General features: G+C 38.8%; 1 protein-coding gene across 1 annotated transcript in view; it reads left to right on the forward strand.

Annotated features, from left to right (window-relative positions):
* The window catches only part of LOC105937850 (kelch domain-containing protein 8B), a 166,147-nt gene that overhangs the window by 119,439 nt on the left and 28,729 nt on the right, over positions 1 to 17,979 (forward strand). The window contains exon 4 of the mRNA XM_012879385.3: positions 8,984 to 9,085. Coding sequence (XP_012734839.1) covers positions 8,984 to 9,085 — 102 coding nt within the window. The remainder of the gene's footprint in view (positions 1 to 8,983; positions 9,086 to 17,979) is intronic.

The following is a 17,979-nucleotide window of genomic DNA, read 5'->3' on the forward strand; positions in this document are numbered from 1 at the left end:
AAGCCAAAGTTTATGTGAACAGTACCTGTCAAACCGTGGCACATGGTAATTATTTTTCTTTGTGGACTTTTAATTTGTAAAGCTTACAAGTTTTCATCTGTAAATATTTGGTTGATACCTGATCCTCAAAATTCAATATGGCTTTCTTGTGTATAAAACTTGATGAGTTGCAGTAATAACTTTTTTCTCATGCTTCTGATGGGTTGTTTTAAATACAAACGTTTATTTTTTTTCCGTTTAACATCCTTTGTGAGTATGTTTAAGTAACTGAACAGTGACTGAACATATCCCTTTGCAAGCCCCTATTGAGATATGTGACATATTTCTTACCCTATTTGTGAAAACGTTGTTCTGTATCTGGTCTTACTGCTTTCATATAGCCCATCTATAATGGAGATTTTCTTGGACAGTTTCACCCTTTCTAGTCTACAGAAGTGTGTGTCTTGTACCAAACCATGTGGTGCTCCATTTGACATCATTCCTCTTCAACTGCTGAAGGAGGTCTTTCCCATTCTGGGACCTACTAGTCTTACCTTAATCAATAGCAGTCTGTCATTGGGCCCGATACCAAAGGACTGTAAGCATGTTGTTGTTCATTCATTGCTGAAGAAACCTAGTCTAGACTCAGCTATTTTAGTCAATTTCAGACCTGTCACAAAGTTAAATTTGTAGTGGGAAAATACTGGAAAGGACTGTTTGCTCCCAATTAAAGGACTTCTTGGTTTTTATTTCTTTAAGTGTTTTTAATGAATTTCTTTTATAAACCGACTGTAGAGAACATGCACTGCTGATACTCTTAGATCTTTCCACTACCTTTGAAAATGTAAACCATGATGTCCTTATTTTATGGCTGGAGTAAACGGTGGGAATCAGAGGGTCTGCTCTCCAGTGGGTGAGGTCCTACCTCTCTGAGATAAGTTTTTGTATGAGGATTGGTTACTCTACCTCATCCTGTGCTAACTTGCCATGGGTGGTACCACCAGGCTTTTTTCTCTGGGCACTTCTTTTCTCCCAGTACCTTTTGACACTGAGAACTATTTTTTTTATATAAATATGGGTATTTGTTCTCCGAATATGGAGATGACTATCACATCTATTTCTCCCTCAAGCAGTCTGATGCTCATTCTGTTCAGCCCCTTCTTGACTGTCTTAGTGACATCAAATCATGGATGGCTCTCCTTTGTTGAATTTCAATGAAAGTACAATATAAGTGATTTTGTTCAGCCCCAAATCCATCACCTGTTCCCCTCTTCACCCTGACTCCTCATATGAAGTTTGTTTTCACCATCCTAGTCGATGGTGCCGTTAGGTTGGATAATCACATTAACTCTGTGGCAAAATTGTTATTCTTTCGTCTTTAAGCTTTTATTTGCATAACTTTTAATCAGTAATCCATCTTTTTATGGCTGGATTATTGTAACTCTATTAACAGGAATTAGCCAGGGCACATAGTCACGGCTTCAACTTGTGCAAAACCCAGCAACAAAATGTACAAAGAAACGAGAGTACGTTACGAGAGCACATCACTCCGGTGTTAGCCTGTTTGCACTGGCTGCCCATTTATTTCAGGATAAATTTTAAAGTTCTACAACAGAAAACAAGTGTTTTCTGTTGTAGCCACAAAGCTCTGGAGGGTTTGCCAAATGAAATGCAAAGTATTGCTTCTGCATATAAGACTCTGCTTTACTGCCTGTGAAATAGGGGCCCTTCAGAGGCTGAAAGTAGAAGATCACTACAGTTACCTTAAACAGACATAAAAACCATGAGAGTGAAATAAAATAGAAAAAAAATACAAATAAATATGATAATGAGTAAGGATGAATGTTTTACGTATGTTTTTACTTCTGCAATTCATCATTTATTTGTCAAAGTCAATTATTTTCCACCTTTTTGCATAATTACAGGTTGATAGGAATGGGGAAAATACAATTTCTAACAATGTAATGTTTTCTGTTAATTCGGGCTACTGATGAGTAGAACATTTTTAACTGAATCATGGATTCTAAGAATGAGACAATTTCACTTTCATAAATTTTACTATGTTCTCTCAGAAAGAACCCATTTTTTCAGTGAGAAACCTGCTCTCAGGTAAGCCTGTTAGCCACACAATCTCAAATAAGATATCTTCACTGGCACGTCAGTTAACACAATGCTTCTCCCAGCAGACATAGCTGCAGTCTCCTCCACTGCTCCGTTAAAGTGCTCTTTGGATTTAGCACTTTAACACTTCAACTGGAGGTCATCCAAGTCTGCCTGAGTGGCTCCGTGCTGGAGAGCCTAAAATTGTCCTAGATGTTCTAAGAAATTAATGTATTCAGTTCCAAGTCACTTTCCACACGACTCTGCAATACTTGAGGAGTGGATAATGGCTAGAAATAGAGATCAGTAATCTAAATACTCAGTGTATATGACTTATGTCAGACTTCAAACTAAATAGGTCAACAGCTCTGTATATGTGGAAGTGGAAGTGACGATTTTGTGACAAAAGGAAGGAGCAGAAGCCTTTTATTTCACACTTGATTAGACAAAAACAGATATAGGATAAAAAACCTACTTAAATGCTGCCATGTTTTTCAAAGCATACTAAATGCGGCTGACCTTAATGAGATTTATCATGAATTAAATTAAACATTTTTACTCGTGCTTTTTTTGCAAAATGGCTCAAGCTCAGTAGGATTGGACGATAAGTGTCTGTGAACACCAACTTTCGCATCTACAACCCAACTATGCCTTTATTCAAACTTTTCGATTGCTATATGTTCAGGGCTATTTTCCTGCTGAATGTGAACCCCCTCCCAGACCTTCAGTTTTTTTCCAGCCTCTGAAAGATTTTGGTTCAGGTTTGCCCTCTTTCTCTCTCTTTTTTTTTTTTTTTTTTTTGCAAATTTTTTTTATGTTTGTTCTGTTTTCTGCCACCATTACAAGAAAAACATTTAAATTCCTTTTTTGCATATTGTACTTTAAATATCTTCAATGAGAGCAAAGTGGAACCAAAGTTAAGTTCCTTGTTGTATGAAGCAACTTGGGGATTAACATTGATTCTTATTTCCCTTCCACTTCATAGTTGAATACGTATTTTGAACTTTGAGTTTATATTAACATTTTTATTTATTTTTATTTTTATACTTTTTAAAGGCACTGTAGCATAATTTTATACTGCACTTAAAGGCTCTTCAGCTTCCACTCAAATAAAGAACAGTAGACGTTTGCAATGTGATGTCCCTGATTAGTATTTGATGATTATAGGAACAGATCTCCTAATCTGGGGACACGCATTAAAATTTACTTAGATCTTACCCCATTTCCTATTCAGGAAAATCTGCATCAGTCTGCACTAGTTCTGGTCAGTCGGCAGTGGAGTCAGCTCAAAAATGTGTTAATAATAATAATAATGATAATAACAACAACAATACTACTACTACTACTACTACTACTACTAATAATACTGCTAATAATAATAATACAAAAATAGCATAAGGCATGGTACACATCTTAATTTAACTAATTACAATCATGTCATGATAAAAAAAGAGGCAAAAAGTGAGGGACAGAAAGGCCCTTAGATATTTAAGATCAACTACAGTAAAAGTTGAAGGCCTTTTGTAAAGCAAACCAAACATTTCAAACATTGAACATAAAGGTAAAAATGCTCTTACATTTCCATCTGCCAGTAGTTATTAAAATGAGGCGTATTATATTGGGCTTAATTTAAAGAATTTACAATTTGGAATAATATATTTTCAATTCAATTTGAAAACACCTTATTGATACTAAAGGGTTTCAGTCCCATTAGAATCAAGTTATTTATAACAAATTCCGATCTTTATTTCATGCGATCCAGTCCAAACATTAAATTGATGCTGGTTAAGATAGATAAAGCAACATTTTTAGAAAGTCATTCCAAAACAAATCACCTTACATAAAATAAATATTCCAAATTCTTAACATGAGTATGAGATAATCCAGTCAGTACTATCTAACTTTAATTTGAGAATTTCACTCTTGGGACAAACTTGAACTACTTTAAATTATTCCACTTTCATTTTATGGGGGAGTGGGAAAGAATTATTGTGTTGCCAAATTCTGAATATCTTCTTTTATCGCCACCTACTGGAATACTGGCTCTCTCCAGACTGTGGCCTTCACCAGTTTGATGTGTTCAGTCATCTTAAGTTGGTTTGATCATTCTTGTGGTCTTTGATCCCTCAGCAGATCCGGTTAAGCGAGTGATCATCAGTCATTCGGTCATAAAATAAAAATCTGCTGAAATCAGTCAGTTAATGTGAATTTCAAGTATTTCATAAATCTCTGCAGACTGTGAAAGTCATGTAGTGTTTCCTCAGGTTTAATGGAAAAATAAATGTTTTACATGTAGGCTGCCTCAACAAGGGTCTACCCCAAACAAAGACAATATGTACACATTGTGATATTTTTATGAGTGTACCCGCTTGTGACCCTATACAGCATTATTTCAAATAATGTTGCAGTGTTTTATTGCATTTGTGTAAACAAACATCCCCAACTCCTTCCCTAACTTGTTTAGCATAGGAGACCAGAAGCAGTGGGAAAAGCAATGCATCACCTGGTGTCATAGTCCAAATATAGAAATTTAATCTGTTAGGGGTTTCAAACCAGAGAAAAGGAAAGGAGCAGAGTGCTGGGGAGCACCCGAGGCAGATCTTGTTGTGCAAAATGCATCCGCTGTCTCTGTCTCTCTCTAGTGATTATTTTTGTAGTTATTTCATATTTTTCTACAACGTCCAAGATTTTAGCAGCAGGGTAAAGACAGGCAATACAAACTGAAACTACTTATATTCCCTCCTCGCCTATAAGTTAAAAGAGTGATTTGATAGTCTCTGAAAAAAATGAGGCAGCAATTTCATGGTTTGCATGCAAAAGTAATGCTAAGCGAAGATGGTGTTCTCCCTACTTAACCATTTTATGTTACAATTCACAGTTTTTAAATTTCTAAAAGCTATAAAGTCATCAAAGGTGACTCTCTCTCTCCGAAATTAATCATACTTTTCATTAAACCCCTATTTCTGCATGATACATTTTTTTATTGCTCTGATACTGTCATAATTTAGGTTTTTGTTTGTTTTGTCCTGAACTATTTAGTTTTCCATCCATCCATCCATCCATCCATCCATCCATCCATCCATCCATCCATCCATTTTCTTACTCGTTTATCCCTCATGGGGTCATGAGGGGTGCTGGTGCCTATCTCCAGAGTGCGATGGGTGAGAGGCGGGTTAGTTTCCCCTCCCCTTAGCTAATAGTTATCTGTTACCACCCAATCAACTTTGTCCACACTGTCACTACCCGTTCCGTACCGGTAGCACGATCCGTACCATCAGCTTATTTGCGCACGCGCGAACAGAATAACTTCCGGGTCGCCAAAAAAATAATGTAATTACGGTACTGAAAATACTTATTTCTATACTTAAATCATTAAAGAATTGTAAACTATATTGTATGGAAAATATTTAAGATTTTTCTGAAAGAAATTGATGCGTTTTACATTCTCTCCATTGTATTGCTTGACGTCATCATCGGATATACTCAGAAATCTGGGAAAATATTATTGCGCAACGTTTGTCTGTATTGTCTGAATACACTCTATAAGTTATATTATGTGTTCAAACAGGACTGGGAAAATATTTTCATCCTTAATTATAAGGTGAATTTTGTTATACAAATAATCTTGTACTAAAAATTAGTTTTATTAGAAAGTTAAAACTATCGATTAAGAGTTTAGCGCCCTCTGGTGGACGAATCATGAACAAGAGAAGACCCTGTCATAAAATTACCCGCATTTTTTTTTCTTTTTTTTTTTTTTACAAAAACCCAACAGGGAATAGAACAAAAAACACATAACAAAGCCAAGGCATACTTCTTTAAAATGCATTTATTAAGTACAAATTACACAAATACATATGCAAATCAAATAAATGATAAAAAACTGAAGTATATTTGAAATAAAATACGTTTCTATACTCTTAAACGTGTTTATAGCTGGGGTTTTTTTTTGTACTTTAAGAAATGGTGTATATATTCTTATTTCTCTAATCACAACTGGGAAACATTTTTGCTAATAAAAACACTAAAACTAAAAATACATATATATATTTCTGCATTTATTTGTAAAATATGCAATATTTACGCAAATACAAATATATACATAAAGAAACCCCCGCCTCGAAAAAAATAAAAACGAATATAAAAGTAAGAAAAATGAAATATTGCCTACCGGAAGTTATTCTGTTTGCGCGTGCCCAAATGAGCTGATGGTACGGATTGTGTTACCGGTACGGATCGGGTAGTGACACAAACCTCAGTCACTAGTCTCCAGTCAATCAGCTCAGATCAGCTCCACCTGCTGTTAGCAGGCGGATGAACGGGTGACCAGAGTTGAAACTCTGGTCACCCGTTCACCTGCCTGCATATACCTGCCTCCCTCATCCACTCACTGCCAGAACATCTTGTCTTGTGTGATGTGCTTTGACTCTACCAGTTCCTGTGTGCTCAGCCAGCTGGACTCTTCTGCTTCCCCTCTCTGATGAAAGCTGCCTTAGTCTGCGTGCTCCACAGGTCTGCTTGTTTCCCCTGAGTTTCAGCTGACCACTCTGCCTGTTCTAGTGGTTCCTTGTTCCACATCGGTCTGCACCTGATCAGTCTGTCACTACCTGCATCTTCTGGTCCCCTGCCCATCCCTGCCTGCCTGCACCTTTAGCCATATATATATGTCGCCTCAGGTGCGGTGTTTTGTGTGTGCCATGTGCATCGCACTCATGTGGCATATACAGTATCTGTGGGTCAGGACCTGACTGTCAGGTGCGTGGTGTGTTTTTGTGTGCCACACGCTGATGTTGCACATCGGGGTTGTTTGTGAAGGTCAGGTGCAGAGGTTATCTTGTGCATACCCTCTGATAAAATCCTTCAGGTTCCCCTGATGCACACAGAAGTTATTCTAGTTGCTCACACACAGGGATTGACGTCCTTTTCATGTGGCTGGCATGCTGGATCCCAGTCTGGATCCCAGTCTGTAGCCTCAAGACAAACTGTTGAAAGTGCAGAGTGAGAGGTGATTACGATCCTCATATATTAGCACTACAAATGCATTGGGGTGTTGTGTCTGCATCCATTTGCGCCTCCTTTTCAACTCATCTGGGATTTTTTGCCGTTGTGAGGTATTTGAGCTTTTGATGTGCTAATCAGCATCTGCTGGTTGTGGAAAACCACTTTGTTGCTATGGTTATGCATCATAATAACAAATGTCCAAAACTAAAAAAAAAAAAGCATCCGTAAAAATCCTTCAAGCTGTCCAAAACAAGCCAGAATAATTGTCCAAAAACAACAATGTTTCAGCCAGACAAGGAGGAATTAAAGTTTTTAAAAAGGACAAAGCAGAATTAAAATGTAACATTCATCCAACATCCTCCCACCTTGAGCAGCACTATCCTAGAACTGATAATTGATTGATGTTGTTTTTTTTTTTGTGAAGTATTGATTCCACAGATCCGGCACTAATCCTGGGTGTGGCTCTTGAAATTGAACTCAGCTGGTAAAACATGCGGTTGATCACACATTTTTCATCATTTACCAAGGAGTAGAATTCTATATTTTCACGTGAGCCAGATTGAAATGGATAGCTCATTTTCCCATAGCAAAAGAAATATTGATCTGAAAACTGCATTCTGAATTTACTCTGGTAATCCCTATCAATTATTAAATGTATTTAATGATCTACAAGATTTAACGGTGACGTAAGAAATAAAAGCAGAAGAAATCTGAAGGGAGTAAATATCTATTCACAGCAACGTATCATCAGCGCTCATATAAGAACAGTGGATCAGTAGACATCCAGATATGCTCTACATGACAGGTCCAGCAGGTTTCCTGACAGTAAGACACTGTAGAGACGTACACAGCTCTTTCACTGTTGCAGACACGTGACGTACTGCAGCCTCCCCCTGACATCCTGACAGAGTAAACAGGCTGTGGCTCAGATTGGTTTAATGAGTTGAATGCCTTGCGTTGAATAACATTTCTGTCTGTGATGATACACAGCCAGGATTCCACATTGTCCTGGTACCTGCCGTAAGTGTGGCCTCATCTAGCAGTTGGAAAAAGGACAATGTTATTTATAAAGGATTAGAACGAACAGGTACTCTACCGAAACAGACATAATGTATTAGTGTCCAATTTGCGCTTTTTACCTTGTTATATGCTCTGACTGAGACAAAATGTGTATTTTTTTTCCCTCTTTTTGCTTTAACTTCTAAGTCTAAGAAAACACTTTACCTGGGAATTGTGGTTGGCTTTCTTTTTTTTTTTAGCAAGTAACCCATCTGAGACAATGCCTTAAGCAAGTCTTTTGTATGAATATCATCATATGTCATAATTTGTTAAAAAACATTTGTAGTTTGATTTTATGATAAAACCCTGATTCTGATTCTTGCCACGTCACTCAGCCCAGCCTCATTTTTCCAATAAACGTATGACAATGTAGAACCTCTTGTGTGCATTTGGTGCATTTGAATGCTTGAGGTTAGATTTTCTTTATATAAGGACCCTCGCAAGGTAATCATTAGGGTTAAAGCTAGGCTAGCCCTAAGACTGTGTGAGTTTTATCATGTCTTGATGTATAAAACCGTATAAGCGAAAGACAGTTGGTTTTGCTTTTAGCATGACTAGATGGTACAATGTAGAAATGTGGATGTGCTTGGAAAACAAATCCGTGACAACTTGACTGATCATGCGGTTGTGTTGGACCCTACAAATACTCTTAATTCTTGGAACCGGGTGGATTGAATTGCATAGTAGAGAGAGAGTTAAGGGCGCAAAGATACAAAAGGAAGGAAGGAAGATTTCCACAACCTCTTTCAGTCATCCACATAAGAGATTTTTAAAGAAACCTGAATATAAATATGGTTTATGCTGATGTGACCAACAGTATTTCCTGCTCTCCCTCCTGTGGCAGGTGTTTGGATCAAGCCCAGCCGAACATCCAGGATGAGGGAAAAAAGAGCGGACTTTGTGGCAGGATGCCTTGGAGGAAGAGTCATCGTAGCTGGGGGTCTGGGTCAGTATCTCTATGTCTAACTTCTCATTTTCATATTTACTGTCATGGTATCGTCCCCTTTGACTAAAAACACTGACAGGAAATGCATAAAAGCTGCTCAGTGAGAAGCAGAGCGTCACATGAATGTATTTCTTTGTAGTTTTATTTGATACACCTCACAAAATAAGCCTGTGTTGAGCTACTGTAGCACTAGGGTTTGGCTAAAACTAACCCTAAAGATAGAGGGTCCTCTTCGTTCATCTGTATTAACATCGTTACATGCAAACTAAACAAATAAGAAATATTTTAGTTTTTATAATCTATTGATTGATTTATGGTATGCTGGTTGTCTTTGACATTAGGAGTACTGATGAATTGAGTAACACTGCTCATTTAATAACAATGCAAACTTCTGATGGGGAATTCAACAACATAAATTCACAGAAACTTCACGGTTTCTGCATGACTACACAATAGGAATCAAATAGTTACTGTATATGTTTGCAGGGCTCTTTTCCAACATTTGTAAAAAACATAGTTTCAGTACTCATGAAGACCCACAACAATTTTACAGTAGAAATAAATATTCTGGCTTTGTGAAACATACCTAAAACATTAAATTACATTGCTGGAATTAATATTTCTCCAGACTACATAGCGAATAAAATTGTGACATTAATATGTTGGAAAAAGACCCATGAAATTGTATATGCAAAAAAATAATAAACATTTAACTAAAATAAAAGTAAATAAAATAAAACAAATATATTGCTTTGTTTAACCTCCTCAAACTATTTTGAGGGCTTGAATTCACCATCAGTAAGATTCAAACATGATTTTTTTGGTCGATAAGAATTACGATTTGCAGGATAGAGCTTTGTTCACGTAAAGCACTTTGCATTGTCTGTGTACTGAATTGTGCTATATAAATAACTTTTCCTTGCCTTGCCGTGCCTGCCTTGTTGTGTGCCTATGAGTCAACTATACTGAATCAACTGACTGAAGGGCCTCCTCAGCACACCATCAAGTTATTAGAGACCTATTGATGGCCTAATTATTTGATCAAGGTGATTTGAAGCAGACACACATCTGGAAAGTTCCCAGAGTACAGGAGCCTGAAACCCCTGGACTAAAGTGTCAAAATCTACTTGTAAGAACTGACATCAACCTTCACCATCAACTGTCCACCAAAACAGCAATGAGTTAAACCGTTGCAGTTTGAACTGTAGTGCGTTGAAATCGATGACAATGTAATAATAATAATAATAATAATAATAATAATAATAATAATAATAATAATAATAATAATAATAATAAAACGATGAATGATACGTAACGCTTGTTGAACGGTGTGATCCCGGCGAGTAGTAACACTCGTTTAGGATCTGATCGGTCCGTTAACACCTGTTTAGGGTCTGGTCTTTGGTCCGGTGCCGGGTCCGTGGTTTCACATTCGGTACCGGTGGCAGTACCTTCATGATTTCAAAGGGCTTCCAATGTTCCCTGATGTTTCTCCCAGCATCTTTTGCTCGCAAGCCGGCAGCTTTAGGCACTTTATGGATAAAAATAGTCGTTATGACAGCTGGTTTTAGCTTTTGAGGGTAACGTCCACCTGTTAGCTCCTTCATCAGTTTTGTTCGTTTAGATGCATCAAAGTCCTTTGGAGAGAAGTGTTGAGAGCACAAATATGGGTTCTTCTGTTGTCTTCTTCCAACGGCTTCTCCCCATTGTGGTTTTCTTCTTTTTTTATGTGGGAAGTGATGAACACTCACCTCACTTTTTCTGTTGCTTTTTGTTTTGAAATTACAGTCAACAGCGGCACTGTGTCGCGTGGTCTAAATTTACTGCAGTCAAAAGGCGATACAATAAACAACTGGGGTAACTCTGTAGGTTCCAGTCCAGTAGGACCTAACCGCATCATTTACCCAGCATGCTTTGCACAGGTAAAACAATAGTGACCTCCATGGGTGAAAAAAATAGCAAAGGATTTACAATTTTTTAAGTAATTATGAGTTTTTATGTATGTATTTTAAGTTTATAGGAAAATTACAACATATTAAGGCCAACATGTTCAACTAATTGTGGTTCCCTTTAAGGTTTTTTAAGCTTTAATATACATGTCGTGCAATGACCGGGGCACTTTGTCCCATGTTCAATTGCTCCAATGGAATTTATTGGCTTGAACGGTGGCGGAAAAAAAAAAAAAAAAAACACGATTGCCAGACTCCACCGAGTTCACCCTAAGATGGAAAGAAGAAATGTGGTTGTAAAACTCTGTTCACTCTTCACACTTTCCCAACAGAAAAAAAATAACCAGATGGATGTAAAAGATGGACTTAAATTGTAAGGTTTTTTCACACATTTATTGTGTCTAATCTTCGTCATTATGTAGGCTATCTTATCTTGAAACCGAGGAGGCTGTCAGGCTTATGGCGGCTGCCCTGTAGGCAATAGACAGAGGAAAAAAGCAGAGAGACAGAACATGGAATCAGACTCACAGAAATTAAAATTTTGCTCACTGTCAGTTTTTAAATAATTGTAATTTGTCCAGGAATAACAGAGAAAAGTATATGTTCAATATAGTAGATGAACACCCTGTGTCTAAATTAGCGGTACCATACGCCGTCATGCCACTTTACTCACGTTAATGTGGCCAAAACAGGGTAATTGGGTTTTGTTGCCAGTGGTCGGGGTAACACATTACAAATATAGTGGATTAAAGAAATATAGTAAAACATAAAGTGTTACAGTGATACATCATATTGCTTTAAAAAGTACGATATATATATATATATATATATATATATATATATATATATATATATATATAAAATGAGGCATCATGTGCATTTGTGTATGTATATAATATGTATAATATTCCTCTTTATCAACGCAGTAAGGTGCGCTGTACAAAAGCATTTTGTCATGGTCTGAAGGTACGTGCTGTCAGCAGATATCCCCGTGCCCTGGGGTAACTCCAGTCAACTCATACGGTGCTTCATAAGTGCTTTAAGTCACAAGAAAATCTTAGGAGCTACTTCCAGCCCCTTCACCCCTCAGTGAAAAAATACCTGTCTCTCCCTCACATTGCAGGGTCGCTCTCGGTTTTGTGTCCCACCATCCCATCTCTTAACTTATCTTTATTTATCTGTTCACTTATTGTTGGTGGTTCTAGCTGGCTTTTCTGGACATAAATCTTATTTCCTTCAGGGACTTTTTTACGCTTTGGTGACAAACTTCACATCTTTCTGTTCATTTATCATTTTCGTTATTGATAACAGTTTAACAGTGGCACACTGATATCAATCACCATTAGTGTTTTATTGTCTTTTACTGCTGTTTTTTTCTTTTTGTCATGTTTTATTGCTGGTGTTTTTGTCTTTTCGTATTTTTATTTTAGATGTTTTTAAGTTGTGAACCTGAACAGCTCTTTGGTCACCTTAGGTGTGTAAAGCGTTCTATGTAAAACCAAGGCGGCCCGCCATGCCTACAATGAAGCATAATGGGCATTTGTTTGTCTGTGTGTGTGTGTGTGTGTGTGTGTGTGTGTGTGTGTGCGCACACGCGTGCCTGTGTGTGCTTGAGCTTACGTCCAGAGATACATGTGTTTGTATTGATGTGAGTGCGAGTTTGTAGCCTGGCTTTTAAGTGTAGTAGGAACAGAAGAAAGAACCGTTTGTAAAACGTTGTATTTCATCCTGGAGATCCAGTCCTGAGAGATCATGAGGTAGAGCTGCCCACTAGAGTCTATCATGGTCCACAGCAAGCCCAGTGCAGCTCAACACTCAGGGTCACGCACTCTGGGATGTGGCCCAAACACCCACACAGACAACACCCCATCAAGGCAGCCATTCTCCCGCCGGGCACCCCCCATGGCACGTCCAGCCACCACGGATCGCTGCTGTAATGGACCATGCCGTGCCCTCAGGCCACAGCTATCCCATAATGTTTGTGTTTACGTCTGTGGTAATGTGAAGTGTTGTGATGAATGCAAATGTGTATGACTAAAGTATATTAAAACTGGGGTTGTTACTGGGGTGTTCGAACCCCACTGCTTGTTGACCGCAGTCTCCTCCACCCCATGCTCCAAGTTCATGACACTTAAAGGTAAAGTAGATGATCTTTTTTGGCTTCGAGTTCTGGGGAGATCACCTTATCTATTGGTTGTCTGACATGCCAGTCATGGCGATGTGCTCACATAACTCTAGTGTACGTGCTCGTTCCTTGTTAATGTCTGCATGCTGACTGCGCATGGACACCTTTAGCGCTTATGTATATGGTTACCTTCATTGTAGCTCCGCTGCTCTCACCGTATACTTTGAAAATGACTGAGAGTCGCAAGATGCTAACTGTCCTATGAGTTCATGAGAGGAAGAGAAAAGCCTCAGTAGAAAGAAATAAGAACAGAGTGGATTTGGGAGATTATTTTCATGCGATCGACCTGGGGAGCAGAAGAGCAGGTAGGATGGTCTTGCACATACACTCACCGGCCACTTTATTAGGTACACCTGTCCAACTGCTCGTTAACACTTAATTTCTAAGCAGCCAATCACATGGCGGCAACTCAGTGCATTTAGGCATGTAGACATGGTCAAGAGAATCTCCTGCAGTTCAAACCGAGCATCAGTATGGGGAAGAAAGGTGATTTGAGTGACTTTGAACGTGGCATGATTGTTGGTGCCAGAAGGGCTGGTCTGAGTATTTCAGAAACTGCTAATCTACTGGGATTTTCACGCACAACCATCTCTAGGGTTTACAGAGAATGGTCCGAAAAAGAAAAAACATCCAGTGAGCGGCAGTTCTGTGGGCGGAAATGCCTTGTTGATGCCAGAGGTCAGAGGAGAATGGCCAGACTGGTTCGAGCTGATAGAAGGGCAACAGTGACTCAAATAACCACCCGTTACAACCAAGGTGGGCAGAAGAGCATCTCTGAACGCACAGTACGTCGAACTTTGAGGCAAATGGGCTACAGCAGCAGAAGACCACATCGGGTGCCACTCCTTTCAGCTAAGAACAGGAAACTGAGGCTATAATTTGCACAAGCCCATCGAAATTGGACAATAGAAGATTGGAAAAACGTTGCCTGGTCTGATGAGTCTCGATTTCTGCTGCGACAGTCGGATGGTAGGGTCAGAATTTGGCGTCTACAACATGAAAGCATGGATCCATCCTGCCTTGTATCAACGGTTCAGGCTGGTGGTGGTGGTGTCATGGTGTGGGGAATATTTTCTTGGCACTCTTTGGGCCCCTTGGTACCAATTGAGCATCGTTGCAACGCCACAGCTTACCTGAGTATTGTTGCTGACCATGTCCATCCCTTTATGACCACAATGTACCCAACCCATGATGGCTACTTTCAGCAGGATAATGCGCCATGTCATAAAGCTGGAATCATCTCAGACTGGTTTCTTGAACATGACAATGAGTTCGCTGTACTCAAATGGCCTCCACAGTCACCAGATCTCAATCCAATAGAGCATCTTTGGGATGTGGTGGAACGGGAGATTCGCATCATGGATGTGCAGCTGACAAATAATAAAGTGGCCGGTGAGTGTACATGCACAGTTATAGAAAAAGGGATTGGACTTGGGTATTATTTACCTATATTTCCGGAAGAATCGTCAACTCCACCTTTAACTACAAATCAAACCCACAAAACAACTTTTCTTTCCACAGAGCTACACTGTTTTGATGCACTGTGCATTAGTCCCCTTGAAAAAAGTTTCAGAACTCCAGAATTGTTTTTTTTGCTGAATTTCTGTGAATTTTTTTCTTGAAAAAGAGCAATTTCATATTTTTTTCTGAAATTATACAAAAAAAAGTGCATGTGATTGCAACGGAGATCATTTTAAGCCTGCTTTACAATGCTTCCCCCACAGTTATGTATATTGCTAACCCTCAAAGAATATTACTGCTTCAGCTGTGTTTCATATTGATTGGAACCTCTGTCAGTTTGATTTTAACACATTCACATGAAGCCCCAATGCACCCCAGCAGCCTCTTCTATTCTTGGAGCTCAGAGTGACAATCAATAATTTGGCCCGACAGCCGTTCATAGTGGATGCGTGTGCATGAGTGTTTGAGTTAAACGTCAGTCTTGTATTGACAAGAGAGACAGATGATTCTCTCTGAAAATGGAATCCGGAACAAATGCTTTTGTGACAGAGTCAGAGAAAACGTGAGAAACTACAGGTATATTTGTTAGACTGTCCTCTGTGCGTGCGTGTGTGTGTGTGTGTGTGTGTGTGTGTGTGTGTGAGGACCTTTTTTTGTCCTCACTTTTTTACTGGGCTAGGGGTTAGGTTTAGCACTAAGGTGTCAATTAGATTTAGGTTAGGTTTAGGTATATACTCGTAAAGGTTAGGGTTAGGCCATAGAGAAGATTGAAAATGAGTGGAAGTCTGTGAGTGAGTGAGTGAGTGAGTGAGTGAGTGAGTGAGTGAGTGATTATTCTATTCTATGCAATGTTAACATAAAAACATAAAAGAGGAATTACATGTGTGTCCTGATAAAAGCATTACTAAAAAACGTATTGTAATTCAAACACATTGTAGAGGATATGATAAAAAGAAAGCTTCACATTGATTTAACACATTCACAATATAAATGAATGATAATTAATACATTTTGCTGGTGGCAAAAATTGTTGTAGTGAGCAGCGAATCAACATATTTTACAGTGCTTCTTGTAACTGGTTAGAGCTCAGGCCCTGTTTACACCACAAGGATAACTTGAGTGTTTTTCCGTTCCTGTTAACACATCTACTTGACAATGTTTTAACTATGAGTGACAACGTGATTGATGCATGGGATCCAGACAAGCTGGATTACATGCCAGCTTGTCTGGGATGTTCTGGGTGGACTAGAGATACAATTGTGTGTTTGTCTGAAACCTTTAATTAGTAAATTTGCATTGCCTGTTGAAGCAAGCCAACATACAAGACGTTGTCAGTCTTTTTTTCTGATCCACTTATAATTCCTCCAGACTCCTTCTTCTCTCTTCTCAAAAAGTTTGCCCAATTCTTTCACCGTTAATATCACAGCCCCAGCCTTTCCTTCTTGTGTCATTTGAAGTCTTTTACACTGGAATACTAAACAAAACCGACCTGTGAGCAAATTGACAAGATAAGAGGCAGAAATATGGGTTAACTTGTTCTTGTCACCAAGAACCCTAAATCCATCTCTCTGTTTCTAAGATGATGGCACATTCTTTATCAGTGGTTAACTTCAGATTCATTCTTTTTTATTCTTGCGTGGCATTGTAAAATTCACCATGTCAAGGCTGGTTATGACAGATAAATATTTTCATGTATCCCATCATGACAGGCTGTGAAAATTCAATTTGTGTGTGTGTGTGTGTGTATATATATATATATATATATATATATATATATATATATATATATATATATATATATATATATATAAATACCATATGTTGAGATAAAAGAAGAAGGACACTGTATTGCCTAAAGCTCGGCTGTCTGCCTCCACACAGAGATGGATTTTTGAGACTTCTAACTCATAATCTCTTGGCTCTACTATGATGTCAACACACCCTTTTCGGTTACCACAGCCCAGACTCCTCTATGAAGGCTCTCTGCAAGCTTTACCAGTCCACTTTTAGGAGTTTTTGACCATTCTTGCAGGAGAGCATTTGGGAGTTTTGCACTAGTGTTGTGGAAAAGGCCTAGCTTAGTGTTTTTCTCTAATTTATACACAGAGGTGTTCTGTCAGTTCTCACAATGTTGAAAATATAAAATTGCCCAAAATGTCAAGTTATACTGAATTAATAAGAGGTTTTTTTAACTGGATCTAAGGGACCTAACTCCTGAAGAATAGCCCCACACAGTCATCCTGTCCTGACTAAATGTTAAATTTGAGACAGTGCAGTAAGTCGTGTGCTGTTCTCCTGAAAACTACCAAACTCAGTCTCTGTTGCACACTGTTCTCACCAAATCCTTGCGTGAAATGGCAGAGTGAAAGTGACCTCTTTGCACCATGAGCCTTAGGATCCCAGACTCTCTCTATGATTTTACCTGGCCTGTCACTTGGTGGCGAAGTTGTCATTCCCAAATGATTCACTCTGTTTTAATATTTCTAACAGTTGAACACAGCTGAACGTTTGCATAGGTGGCATCCTACCATGTTACCATGCTGCAATTCACTGAGAGCAACCGGTTCTTTTACAAATATATGTGGAAGCAGTGGGTAGCTCTGTTGCCTTGCAACAAGAAGGTCCTGGGTTCGAGTCCTACACTTCCCTGGGTCTTTCTGCATGGAGTTTGGGTTCTCTCCTGGTTCTCCGGCTTCCTCCCACAGTCCAAAAACATGACTGTTAGATTAATTGGCCTCTTTAAATTCTCTTTAGGTGTGAGTGTGTGCATGAATGGTTGTTTGTCCTGTTTGTATCTGTTGCCCTGCAAAAGACTGGTGTCCTGTCCAGGGTGAATCCCGCCTCTCGCCCATTGACAGCTGGAGATAGGCACCAGCACCCCCTCATGACCCCAATAGGGATAGACATGTTAGAAAATGGATGGATGGATTTTATTTAATGCTGTGTGTAGAAAGAAGTTGTGTTTATTCTATATTTATGTGTGGTACTTGCTGTTTGAGAACACCAGTGCAATAATTCACTCTTTCATCTGTTGTTCCGCTTGTAGCTTACAGAGGACTTTTTTTTAGAAAGAGCAAAGAGAACAGAGTTACAGTGGTGGTAGAATGCACAGTGAAGGGAAAGGAATTGATGAAGATGATTAATATTCCATAAATAAAAATATGCAGACCGGGTGATGTTATTGATGTCAAAGGTGAACGATAGAGTGCTATCGAGGATGATACCCAGAATCTTGCTAATCAGGTGGTGCCTGTTTAGCATTCATCTTAAACCATTTGTGTCAACAGTGTCAAGCTAAG

Source organism: Fundulus heteroclitus, chromosome 1 (genome assembly GCF_011125445.2).
Source record: "Fundulus heteroclitus isolate FHET01 chromosome 1, MU-UCD_Fhet_4.1, whole genome shotgun sequence".
NCBI classification, from domain to species: Eukaryota; Metazoa; Chordata; class Actinopteri; order Cyprinodontiformes; family Fundulidae; genus Fundulus; species Fundulus heteroclitus.